Here is a 13,383-nt window from a genome sequence, read left to right as displayed (position 1 = left end):
TTTTTGTGACATCTTTGTCTGGTTTTGGCATCAGTGTGATGGTGGCCTCATAGGAGTTTGGGAGTGTTCCTCTCTCTGCTATATTTTGGAAGAGTTTGAGAAAGATAGGTGTTAGCTCTCCTCTAAATGTTTGACAGAATTCACCTGTGAAGCCATCTGGTCCTGGACTTTTGCTTCTTGGAAGATTTCTAATGACAGTTTCAATTTCAGTGCTTGTGATTGGTCTGTTGATATTTTCTATTTTTTCCTGATTCATTCTCGGAAGGTTGTGTTTTTCTAAGAAAAATTGTCCATTTCTTCCAGGTTGTCATTTTATTGGTATACAGTTGCTTGTAGTAATCTCTCACGATCCTTTGTATTTCTGCAATGTCAGTTGTTACTTCTCCTTTTTCATTTCTGATTCTGTTGATTTGAGTCTTCTCCCTTTTTTTCTTGATGACTCTGGCTAATGATTTATCAATTTTCTTTATCTTCTAAAAGAACCAGCTTTTAGTTTTATTGATCTTTGCTATTGTTTCATTCATTTCTTTTTCATTTATTTCTGATCTGATCTTTATTATTTCTTTACTTCTTTTAACTTTGGGGTTTTTTTGTACTTCTTTCTCTAATTGCTTTAGGTGTAAGGTTAGGTGGTTTGAGATGTTTCTTGTATCTTGAGGTAGGATTGTATTGCTATAAACATCCCTCTTAGAACTGCTTTGCTGCATCCCATAGGTTTTGGGTCATTGTGTTTTCATTGTCATTTTTTTCTAGGTTTTGTTGATTTCCTCTTTGATTTTTCAGTGATCTCTTGGTTATTTAGTAGTGTATTGTTCAGTCTTCATGTGTTTGTATTTTTTACATTTTTTCCCTGTAATTGATATCTAGTCTCATAGTGTTGTGGTTGGAAAAGATACTTCATACAATTTCAATTTTTTAAAATTTACAAGGGCTTGATTTGTGATCCAAGATATGATCTATCCTGGAGAATGTTCCATGAAAACTTGAGAAGAAAGTGTATTCTGTTGTTTTTGGATGGAATGTCCTATAAATATCAATTAAATCCATCTTGTTTAATATGTCATTTAAAGCTTGTGTTTCCTTATTCATTTTCACATTGGTTGATCTGTCCATTGGTGTAAGTGAGGTGTTAAAATCCCCCACTATTATTGTGTTACTGTCGATTTCCTCTTTTATAGCTGCTAGCAGTTGCCTTATGTATTGAGGTGCTCCTATGTTGGGTGCATTTATATTTATAATTGTTATATCTTCTTCTTGGATTGATCCCTTGATCATTTTGTAGTGTCCTTTGTCTCTTGTAACATTCTTTATTTTAAAGTCTATTTTAACTGCTATGAGTATTGCTACTCCAGCTTTCTTTTGATTTCCATATGCATGGAATATCTTTTTCCATCCCCTCACTTTCCATCTGAGTGTGTCCCTAGATCTGAAGTGGGTCTCTTGTAGACAGCATATATATGGGTCTTGTTTTTGTATCCATTTAGCAAGCCTGTGTCTTTTGGTTGGAGCATTTAATCCATTCATGTTTAAGGTAATTATCGATATGTATGTTCCTATGACCATTTTCTTAATTGTTTTGGATTTGTGTTTGTAAGTCTTATCCTTCTCTTGTGTTTCCTGCCTAGAGAAGTTCCTTTAGCATTTGTTGTAAATCTGGTTTGATGGTGCTGAATTCTCTTAGCTATGGCTTGTCTCTAAAGCTTTTGATTTCTCCAGCGAATCTGAATGAGATCCTTGCCAGGTAGAGTAATCTTGGTTGTAGGTTCTTCCCTTTCATCGCTTTAAGTATATCATGCCACTCCCTCTGGCCTGTAGAGCTTCTGCTGAGAAATCAACTGTTAACCTTATGGGAGTTCCCTTGTATGTTATTTGTCGTTTTTCCCTTGCTGCTTTCAATAATTTTGCTTTGTCTTTAATTTTTGCCAATTTGATTACTGTGTGTCTCAGCGTGTTTCTTCTTGGTTTATCCTGTATGAGGCTCTCTGCGCTTCCTGGACTTGGGTGGCTATTTCCTTTCCCATGTTAGGGAAATTTTCGACTGTAATCTCTTCAGATATTTTCTTGGGTCCTTTCTCTCTCTCTTCTCCTTCTGGGACACCTGTAATGCGAATGTTGTTGTGTTTAATGTTGTCCCAGAGGTCTCTTAAGCTGTCTTCATTTCTTTTCATTCTTTTTTCTTTATTCTGTTCTGCAGCAGTGAATTTCACCATTCTGTGTTTCAGGTCACTTATCCGTTCTTCTGCCTCAGTTATTCGCTATTGAATCCTTCTAGTGTAGTTTTCATTTCAGTTGTTGTATTGTTCATCTCTGTTTGTTCTTTAATTCTTCTAGATCTTTGTTAAACATTACTTGCATCTTCTCGATCTTTGCCTCCATTCTTTTTCCGAGGTCCTTGATCATCTTCACTATAATTATTCTGAATTCTTTTTCTGGAAGGTTGCTTATCTCCACTTCATTTAGTTGTTTTTCTGGGGTTTTATCTTGTTCCTTCATCTGGTATAGCCCTCTGCCTTTTCATCTTGTCTGTGTTTCTGTGAATATGGTTTTTGTTCCACAGGCTGCAGCATTATAGTTCTTGCTTCTGCTGTCTGCCCTCTGGTGGTTGAGGCTATCTAAGAGGATTGTGCAACTTTCCCAATGGGATGGGCTGGTCGCAGAGGCATTTTTTTTTGGATGGTTAGCAGCTTGCTTTTTTTTTTCTTTTCCTCTATGCTTCATCTGGTTTCACTTGTTCACAGGGTGCTTCATGCAGAGGCCTCGCACCTGGCACTTAAGATCAGAGTGCCTAGTGAGAAGTGGCTGCACTGACACCTCCTCTTCTAGGAGTTTTATAGTTTCGAGTCTTACATTTAAGTCAAGTCCAATTCAAGTTAATTATTTTGAATGGTGTAAGACAGTGTTCTGGCTTCATTCTTTTTTACATGTGAATATCCAGTTTTCCCATCACCATTTATTGAAGAGACTGTCTTTTCACCATTGAATGTTCTTGGCTCCCTTGTCAAATATTCGTTGTTGTATATACATGGTATACATGGGTTTATTTCTGGGCTCTCTATTCTGTTCCATTGGTCCATGTGTCTGTTTTTATGCTAGTACCATAACTGTTTTGGTTGCTATAGCTTTATAATATAGCTTGAATTCAGGAAGTGTGATGCCTCCTACTTTGTTGTTCTTTTTCAGGATTGCTTTGGCCACTTGTGGTCTTCTGTGGTTCTGTATAGATTTTTAAATAGTTTTCTCTAGTCAGCTTAAAAAATGCCATTGGAATCTTGATAGACATTGTATTGATCTATAGATGCTTTTGCATAATATGGATATTATAACAATATTAATTCTTCCAAGCAATGAACACGGGATATCTTTCCATTTATTTGTGTCTTCAGTTTCTTTCATCAGTGTCTTGTACTTTTTTTTTTTTTTTTTGTGGTACGCGGGCCTCTCACTGTTGTGGCCTCTCCCGTTGCGGAGCACAGTTTCCGGACGCGTAGGCTCAGAGGCCATGGCTCACGGGCCCAGCCGCTCCGCGGCATGTGGGATCTTCCCGGACCGGGGCACGAACCCATGTCCCCTGCATCGGCAGGCGGACTCTCAACCACTGCGCCACCAGGGAAGCCCTGTCTTGTACTTTTCAGTGTAGAGATCTTTCACCTCTTTGGTTAAACTTATTCCTTTATTGCTTTGATGCTATTGTAAATGGTATCATTTTCCTTTTTTTTTTTCAGATAATTTGTCATTAGTATATAGCAACACTACTGATTTTTGTATTTTAATTTTGTATCCTGCAAATTTACTGAATTTGTTGATTAGATCTAACAGGTTTTATTTGTTTGTTTGCTTTTGAGGGGGCTTTAGGATTTTCTGTATGTAAAACCATGTCATCTGCAAATAGAGATAATTCTACTTATTCCTTTTCAATTCTGATGCCTTTTATTTTTCTTGCCTGATTGCTCTGGCTAGGATTTCCAGTACTATGTTGGATAAAAGTGGCAACAGTGGGGCTTTCCTGGTGGCACAGTGGTTGGGAGTCCGCCTGCCAATGCAGGGGACACGGGTTCGTGCCCCAGTCTGGGAAGATCCCACATGCCACGGAGCGGCTGGGCCTGTGAGCCAAGGCTGCTGAGCCTGCGCGTCCGGGGCCTGAGCTCCGCGGCGGGAGAGGCCACAACAGTGAGAGGCCCGGGTACAGCAAAAAAAAAAAAAGTGGCAACAGTGGGCATCCTTAACTTTTTCCTGATCTTAGAGTAACAGCTTTCAGTTCTTTACCGTTGAGTATAATGTTAGCTGTGGGCTTGTCATATATGGGCTTTATTATGTAGAGGTACATTTCCTGTATACACAGTTTGAGAGTTTTTATTATGAAGTGACGTTGAATTTTGTCAAATACTTTTTTTCTATTGAGTTATTGTATGATTTTGGTTTTTTTATTCTATTAATGTGATGTATCACACTTATTGATTTGCATGCATTGAGCCATCCTTGCATCCCATGATAAATCCCACTTAATCATGTTGAATGACCTTTTCAAAGTGCGACTGAATTTGGTTTGCTAATATTTTATTGAAAATGTTTGCTTCTATATTCTCATCAGGGATATTGACCTGTAGTTGTCTGCTCTTATTGAATTGCCTAATTATTACTGTTCTTGATTGATTTCTGTTGGTACCACTGTTTTCAAACAAAAATTTTTCTGTTTTATCATTTAGTTGTGATGTTTCCAGATAGAAGATAATGTTTTTCATGTTGAAGCTTATCTGCCTCTTTCTAATTTTTATCAAGAATAATCATTGAACCTTATCATATGCTTTTACAGGATCTATTGAGATGATTGTTTTTCTCAACCTGTTGGTATGACATGATAGGATATTGGTTCCCTAATAGTCTCTGTTTGTTCATTGTTGGTTATTCCTTTGCTATACTCCTGAATTCAGTTTGTTAATGTTTTGTAAGTAAAGTTTTATTTCTTCTCTCTCATTATGCCTCTTAACACAGAGCTTATAAGCACATCCTTATTACGGTGTTTGAGTGATAGGAGTTTTGCCAAAGTTGCCCCGTCTCCCCTCTACCAAGGAACATGAATAGGAGGGTGCATATGCTCCACTAGCTCTGTGATTAACCTTTTGGTTAATAACCAAAGTGGGCTAGGGCGTTACTCATCTCAAATCCCTCTGAGTCCTTTTCTTTTCTTATAATATAATACCCTTTTAGAATATGAAGGAGTAGTATTTTATTGGTAAATGCCACCTCTGGGTAAAAAATGATTACTCAAGTCCATATTTCTGGTTATCTCTATCCAATTTCAGGTTGAAACATTTTCAACCAAATCTTCTCAGTACAGAAGAACTTCTAGTTATTGTAGTAAGAGTCTTTCCTATAGCTCCTGGGGATCTGTTTGTCCGTTGTAAGGCTCTCCTTGAACCTTGCAGAGTAGCAAGAGTTTTCACAAGGACCTTTGACAAGGCAACAGAAACTCTGTCTTTATCTACCCTGATGATAAGATATGAGATTCTGTTCTTCATCTTGGGCTCTGCCTTACATGTCTTTAAGACTTAATTAAATCTGATTGTCACTTGAGGCCTTGTCAAGGGACGAAGAGGTAAAGGATGAGTTGATAGAGCTTACCTGCATCCACCCTAGATATACAAAAGGTCTAATGAGCGCCTTTGGAATAGGAAAGGAGCAGATAGGACAAGCTGCTCTAGACTAAGGACAGTATCCCCACTCAGCAATCCTATCTATATATGAATACTAGGGTAAGAAAATGTAAAGAAATATTTTCAACAGAAACCACATTCTTCTTTTACACTCCTAATGCATAGTCCATTTTTGTAGAGTTTAGTCTTCATTATATTAGATATACGTTGATATCTTTACATTTTATAGCAATTTCATTTAAATTTTCTAATTTTCTTTTTTTTTTAAAGGTTATATTTCTAAAACAAGTTATAAAAACATGTGTTCCAAAATGGAATTTATGTGCCTTAAAAACCTTTAGGCATTTTCCTTTTAGCTTGTTAATTATAACATCTGAATGTTTGCTATAATTTATTATCTGTTATCACTTTCAAGGTTAAATATTTGTATTTCTGAAGATTTTATATTGTAAAATTCAATCTAAAGTGCATGCTTATACAGTCTGAAGGAGGCAGTAGATAACATTTGAGCACCAAAATTGAGTTTATATAAAAGAGAAATAATTACTTTTGGCTTACCTTTTGTGGCAGTTCTGTTTTGGATTCTCAGAATTGCATTAAAACGTGTGTAGGGGGCTTCCCTGGTGGCGCAGTGGTTGAGAGTCTCCCTGCCAACACAGGGGACATGGGTTTGAGCCCTGATCTAGGAAGATTCCACATGCCACAGAGCAACTGAGCCCGTGCGCCACAGCTACTGAGCCTGTGCTCTAGAGCCCACGAGCCACAGCTACTGAGCCCATGAGCCACAGCTACTGAGCCCACGTGCCACAACTACTGAATCCCACGTGCCTAGAGCCCGTGCTCCGCAACAAGAGAGGCCACTGCCATGAGAAACCTGTGCACCTCAACGAAGAGTAGCCCCTGCTCGCCACAACTAGAGAAAGCCCATGCGCAGCAGCGAAGACCCAACACAGCCAAAAATAAATAAATAAAATAAAAATTTTTTTTAAATGTGTGTATATGTTCTCAAGTGTATAAAAAAGATCAGCATATTTTTCACTATAGAATAGAACTAAACATGGAGCCCATCCTTTTTTAATCCTAAGAGATTTAGTTACTAAAATATCAAAAGGATTATATTTTAAGGTTTAAAAGAATAACTTCTCACGAGACTTTGTCAGGCAGTAATGTGAATGCTCCTAAAAATGACACTGAAAACAAATTTGACAAAACATGAAAGCTATGTGATTTCCTCAGAAACTTAATCAACTTAATATTTTGCTTGTGTACTAAATAGTTACATAATGCCATGAAAGAAAGCTCACCTTTATTTGATGATGGACAGCCTTGGGGAGAAGAAACTGAAGATGGAATTATGCATAATAAGGTACCTTACATTACTGTAAACATTAGAGTTATCTTAATATTAACTAAATGTGTTATTATTGAAAGTGATATATTCTTTTGTAGAACTTGGCTTTTTGCTTCCTGAAAAATCTGCTAAAACTGATTTGGGGAAATATTAGTCAATGGAATTACTCTAGAAATCACATTGTAGTTTCCTAAAAGTAACTAGGAACGGAAATTTGTAAATTTTAAGTAAGTTAAAAAAGCGGTGCAATTAGAATTACGTCATAACGTTATTGTTATATGTACAGATGTAATATTTCTCTTTCTCCCCTATCTTTTATAATGAAGGTATCAATACTGGCATCATTATTGTAATATAGTATTTTGTCAACACAAAGCCTGAAAGACTGGGTCTTTAAATAGATGGCATGTGGGTTTTTTGTTTGCTTTGGCTTTTTAGTTAGGCATATTGCACTTAAGAGTTGCCACTTCCAAAAGTGATTGAGATAAAAGTTGGTTCCCAAACCATCCTGTATTGGAGCCTTAACTATGTAACTAACCCTACCCTATTTCCTAAAATACATAAATTTATATATCCAAAGGGAGCAAACACCAACTCCAAGGAATAAATTTATAGTATTGAGATTAAACATTAATGTCCCCAGCATATATAGTTCCTATAGTGTATATAGGTCCTACTATGTAGGACCCTAAAGATAAAAAAAAAAAAAATTCTCTGTTCTTCACTCTTTGGAGCATTTGTCATAAAAAGAAAGTGGAAATAACCTCAGCTTCATCTTTTATTACTACCTGGGAAATAGTTCAAATAGAAAGATGTATCAACTGACTGGCATGGTAGTGTTGCTTTTTTTTTTTTTTCAAACAAAGAATATCATACCCCATTACTACTTCATCAGTGATCCTTGCTGGAGAAGCAGCTAGAAAGCCTTTGATCCTCTTGAGAGAATTCTCTTCCCATGTTGCAATATGTGTATGAGACTAGATTTATTGGTGCCTCAGTTCTCACCCAAATAAAATTATAATACCTACTAAATGACTAAATATTAAATTTATTGGTATTCATCCTAAATGTTAAAACAGTAAAAGTTATTCTTGCTATTCTAGCTGTTATTTCAGATGACAATATATAGAGAAGCACTTGGGAAATTATAAAGTGCTATTTTTAATTTTAAAGTAAAAATTAATTTTAAATTTAATTAAAAAGAGTTACCAAAGTATCCAACTTCATCAGATTCTGAGCCTCAGCTTTGTAGATCTAGAAATTCAATTTTTTTTTAACCTGCAAAATCACAATTGACCAAACTTAAGGAAACGTTCACTCTTACCAAATTCACATCTGAAAAGGAATAAAAATGTATTAATTTACCACCACTGACACATCTTTCCAGTTACAGAAATACTCATACCCCCTATTCAGGGCACCCCTTCAGTATCAACCAAGTAGTAAGAAGATTGTTTAGTAAGCAGAGAATCAGCACAAAGGGAATTGGTTTATCTTGAGGGATGTGTACTTCATCTGGCTGTGGAGAATGCTGATCAGCCATCCTTGCCTCCTAACAAAGTACACATCTTCAGTAAGCAAAACACCTCAGAATTGCAAAATAGAGTATTATTTTCTCTTGGATAAATATTAAGAGTACTAATAGTCTACTGTTTAGATCTCTACTAACCATGCCATGTTTTAGCATGAAGTTACAATGTAAGTTATAGCCTTTATTAATTATGTTCTGGTTTTCACAGCTAGATCTTGTCAGTTTAATTAGACTTAAATGATCAGCAATTCATTTAAATTTTTAATTAGTTAGATTATCCCTAAAGATGCTCAAGTTTACATTTTATGTTGAATTATATTTATTAATAATCTTCCTTGTCTAACCTTCTCAAAATTCTGAAGATATGGGGTTTTTTTAACCATTTACTAAGTATCACCTTTATCCAAATTGAAGTATTCTTTTCATCCTTATTATTCACTATAGAAGTAGCAGACTAAGTAAATCTGTGCAGCATAATTAATGATATTCCCTAGGTTTGTATCTCATTTACAGGAGTTCATGTAACCACTTAGTGTTCCTGACTTTTATTTTTTTAATTCAAATTTAAATTTCTACTTAGAAAAATGAAATAAACTAAATAGAGAATCATGGCTTTGTTTTTAAATCTGCTTAACCCAATCAGTTGTTTTTGGACTACACCATAAAATGCTATGAGAGTTTCATGACTGGTGCCGACAGCTTTGAAGAGATGAATGCAGAGTTGCAGTCCAAGCTGAGTAAGTGTTCTCATTCCTAGAGTGCTTGCTTTGGGTCATTTAACTCCACTCAAGGAGTTGTAGCCCATCTTACTATGCCTAATGTAAATGCGTTTAGATGCCTCCTGATTTTTATCATAACTGTTTCTTTGGTGGAGAGGAGTAAAGGTTAAGCAGAAAGAATACTGGTGTTGGAGTCAGACCTGAGGCATGACCCCTTACTGGCTGTGTGACGTTAACAAACTACTTAACCTTTCTAACAGTTTTGCAGGATTAGATGGCCATGTTTATAAAATGTCAAATGTGCTACCCAGAACACACAATATAATCAGCAAATGTTATTCCTCTTGGGGGATGATATCCCTGTGATATCCTTGCCTTATTATTTTAGAAATTAAAGTACTGGTTAGTCAAAAGATCTATGGTCTCTTTCAAAATTTATGTCACATAGTTAATGGGCTATGATATTTCCAAAGAAAGAAATTATTTTTCCACTTAGCTAATCTAGTGACATTCGGTATTTACTGGCTAACTTTAAAATATTCCGGAGTATTATTTTACATTGTTGTTCCTTTTTTGTAATAGTCTTGTATATAAAATGCCAGAGTGGTAGGTAAAATAGATAAGTTTAAGACGTGTAAAGCGATCCTCCAAAGACTATGGAATCAATCAAAATAGGAGATCACCCTGCCACTATTAGCACAAAAAGTGAAAGCATTCTCTTTTGTTTCCATGGGATATACTTTCCTGAAGAATAAGCGGAACAGGGACTTCCCTGGTGGCGCAGTGGTTAAGTCTCTGCACTCCAGTGCAGGGGGCCCGGGTTTGATCCCTGGTCAGGGAACTAGATCCCACGTGCATGCTGCAACTAAGAGTTCACATGCCACAACTAAGGAGCCCACGAGCCACACTAAGACCCAACGCAACCATATAAGTAAATAAATATTTAAAAAAAAAAAAAAGAAGCGGGACAATTTCAGCTTGTCCATATGAGAAGGGGAGCAAAGAAAATGATGTTGTCTTTTTTTTTAAGAGGAAAATTCATAGTGATCTAACACTGAAAGCATCTTTGCTTTAATATTGTGTTATAATTAATTAAGCATATGAATTATATTCATTTATTCAAACAATATTTATTATATACATACTGTATACCAGCCACCATGCAGGCACCGAGGATACAGTAATGAATAAGAGGTAAAAATCTCTGCCCTTGTGAGCTTACCTTCTATTAGAGACAATAATCAAATGAACAACTGTAAGTCAAATGGTGATAAGTGCTCCGGAGGAAAATAAAGTAGGATAGGGAGGTAGAGAGTGTGGTGGACCAAAGGGAAGGGTTGCAGTTTTACAGACGGTAGGATGCCCTTCAGTGGGATGTTTTGAGTAGAGACTAGAGGAAGTGAGGGAGAGAGCAATGGTAAAAACCTGGGGGAGAATTTTTTAGGCAGATTTGAGACCTTATGAAGTTTCTGGGTTTTTTCTCCAGAGGATTTATTTAATGTAGATGCTTCCAAGCTGGAATCATTAGCAGCAAAAAACAGAGCATTGAATGAACAGATTGCAAGATTGGAACAAGAAAGAGAAAAAGAACCGGTTAGTAAACATGCTTATCTTCAACAGGCTTATACACTTACTTATACTCTTGGGTCTCCTTGGACAACACCAGCTGTTTCTTTATCTATTTTTTTAAAAAATACATTAAAAAAATAAGCTTAAAAGTTAATTTTTTTTACATAGGACAGAACTCCTAAGAAAACATGTTTGGTATCCCTAGAGCTTTGTTTTCCCTTGTGATCTGTCAGTCTTGGACTAATAGTGTTCAGAATATGATGAAAGAGTCTTACCTATTTACATAAGACCAAAAAGATCTTTAGAACAAGGTCCACATGTTATATACCTCTAGGGAGCACTACTTACAAGAGGCCCTGAGTTTTGTAGTTAGTGGAAAGAGAATGGTAATAAATGTGTTTATATAATATATTGTATCCAGAGGTCTTTCTAAAAGCTAAATGATAATATACAGATATCTAATTTTATTTTGTGTTTTATATTGCGGAAGCCCCTAGACTGTTCTGTAAAATAACAGATTTTAAATGTTTGTTCTTTTTCATTCTGGCCCTGGACTTTTTCTGTCCCAAACTGACTTCTGAAAAGTACGTACATCTTCTTAATTGGGTAATAACAGTAAGCTACCGTTTTAGTTTTTTTGACTCCCTCTAAAAGTGAAAAGGAAACTAATTTACCTTTCTCTAAGATGAATTTAAATAATATTGCTTTAACTTTCAAGTAAAGTATGGCATCATTATTGACAAGAATAACTAATCGCACTTTCTCTTCTTTTAAAGAATCGCCTAGAGTCATTGAGAAAACTGAAAGCTTCCTTACAAGCAGATGTTCAAAAATATCAGGCATACATGAGCAATTTGGAGTCTCATTCAGCCATTCTTGACCAGAAATTGAATGGCCTCGATGAAGAAATTTCTAGAGTAGGTAAGCACAACTAATGCTGAAAAAGGTCATTCAGACTGGGATGGGGACCTGTGTGGGACTTATCACATGTAGAGACAGCTTTGTCGTCTGTATCTTTTTTGCCTCTAATGGTAATGTATCAGGCAACCAAGTTTTTAGTGACTTATGTATTAGTTTTCTGAGACTGCTGTAACGAATTACCACAAACTTGGTGGCTTAAAACAATGGAAATTTATTCACTCACAGAAGGCTAGAGGTCGGAAATCCGGCAGGGCCACACTTCCTCCCAGGACTATGTGGGAGAATCCATTCCTTGCTTCTTCCAGCTTCTGGTATCTGATGACATTCCTGAGATTGTGGCCCTGTCACTCCAGTCTCTGCCTCCATCCTCACATTACCTTCTGTGTGTGTGGGTGTCTCTCTTCTGACTATGTTAATTTCTCTCTGCCTTTATCTTTTAAGGACATTTGTGATGGCATTTAGGGCCCACCTCGATAATCCAGGGTAATCTCCTCATCTCAAAATACTTAATCATATCTGTGAAGACCCCTTTACTAAATATGGTAATGTTTACAAATTCCAGGGATTAGGACTTCCTATCTTTGGGTGGTCATTATTCAACCTACTACACCTTCTAACATGTTTTCAGACACCTGGCTTTTTAAAACCAAGAGGAACCTATTCTAAGAACACAAGCTGCCTGAATATAAATATATCTTCTATTCCACCTTGTAATTAATAAGCCAGATTTTTAAATCTCTGCTGGCCTCAGTCTGCTATATTTGCCTTATCCTCTATCACCACCTCTTAAGCTACTCAGCAGCTTAAGTTGATTGAAAATAAGTTGGAAAGATGCTAGTACTATAAAAGCCCAACTAAAAAAAGCTTGTTTATATCTGGTGTGCTCCTAACCTTGTTTTCATAAACACATATGGATCTTAATCATAAAACCCTGAAAATACTGTGACACATGAATTGATTGTTGCTTCTATGGTGCCAAAAGGAGATCGAGCCATTGGCTGGCAGTTTACAAAATAAATAAATAACTATATGGACCTACTATACTATTTTCCCAGACCTCAACCTGCTTCAGTTTTATTCTTTTAGGGTTTTACAGGCTGTATCTGTGTCATGTAGGAATTATGTAGATAGTCCTTAGGATATTTGATTTAGTTCTTAGTCTATGGAATATTGATCATCTGTCAAAAATCAAGGACAATAATTATCTGGAGTATTTGATAAATTGTTTTATTTTTTTCCAAATAAGTCTGATTACATATATTAGCTTTGCTGTAAACCAACTCTTTAAATAGTTTAAACTTGACCACTAATGTTTGTTCTCCATGACGACAAGGAGCCATAAACTAATTTTTTACTATAGCAATGTTTGTAATGCAATTAAATCAATACTTTATAATATTAATAATTTATCTTCCTTATTGGTATTTAATCTAGAGAATTTTTATCCTTCACACTTCTCTTGTGAGACTTTTTTTCCAGTAATGGCAAACTGGGTGGAAGAGAGAGAAATACTTCAGCAATCATTTGCCATTGCACAGTGATTTAGTTTGAGACAATAATTTGATAACTGTTAATCTAAAATATTTTATTCTGAATTTTTTTAACTTTCTTGATTATTTAAAGTCATTCATGGCCAAGAGT

The 13,383-nt window shown here is 36.0% G+C and overlaps 1 protein-coding gene across 1 annotated transcript in view; it reads left to right on the top strand.

Moving 5' to 3' along the window:
• NDC80 (NDC80 kinetochore complex component) overlaps window positions 1-13,383 on the top strand; it is a 53,138-nt gene that overhangs the window by 13,360 nt on the left and 26,395 nt on the right. Inside the window, exons 7-10 of the mRNA XM_004320745.3 lie at window positions 6,928-7,017; window positions 9,177-9,270; window positions 10,739-10,845; window positions 11,598-11,742. Of these exons, the coding sequence (XP_004320793.1) occupies window positions 6,928-7,017; window positions 9,177-9,270; window positions 10,739-10,845; window positions 11,598-11,742 (436 nt within the window). The remainder of the gene's footprint in view (window positions 1-6,927; window positions 7,018-9,176; window positions 9,271-10,738; window positions 10,846-11,597; window positions 11,743-13,383) is intronic.

Source organism: Tursiops truncatus, chromosome 13 (genome assembly GCF_011762595.2).
Source record: "Tursiops truncatus isolate mTurTru1 chromosome 13, mTurTru1.mat.Y, whole genome shotgun sequence".
Classification (NCBI taxonomy): Eukaryota; Metazoa; Chordata; class Mammalia; order Artiodactyla; family Delphinidae; genus Tursiops; species Tursiops truncatus.
Note: the sequence above shows the minus strand (reverse complement) of the source record. Positions and strands in the feature narration are given on the sequence as shown.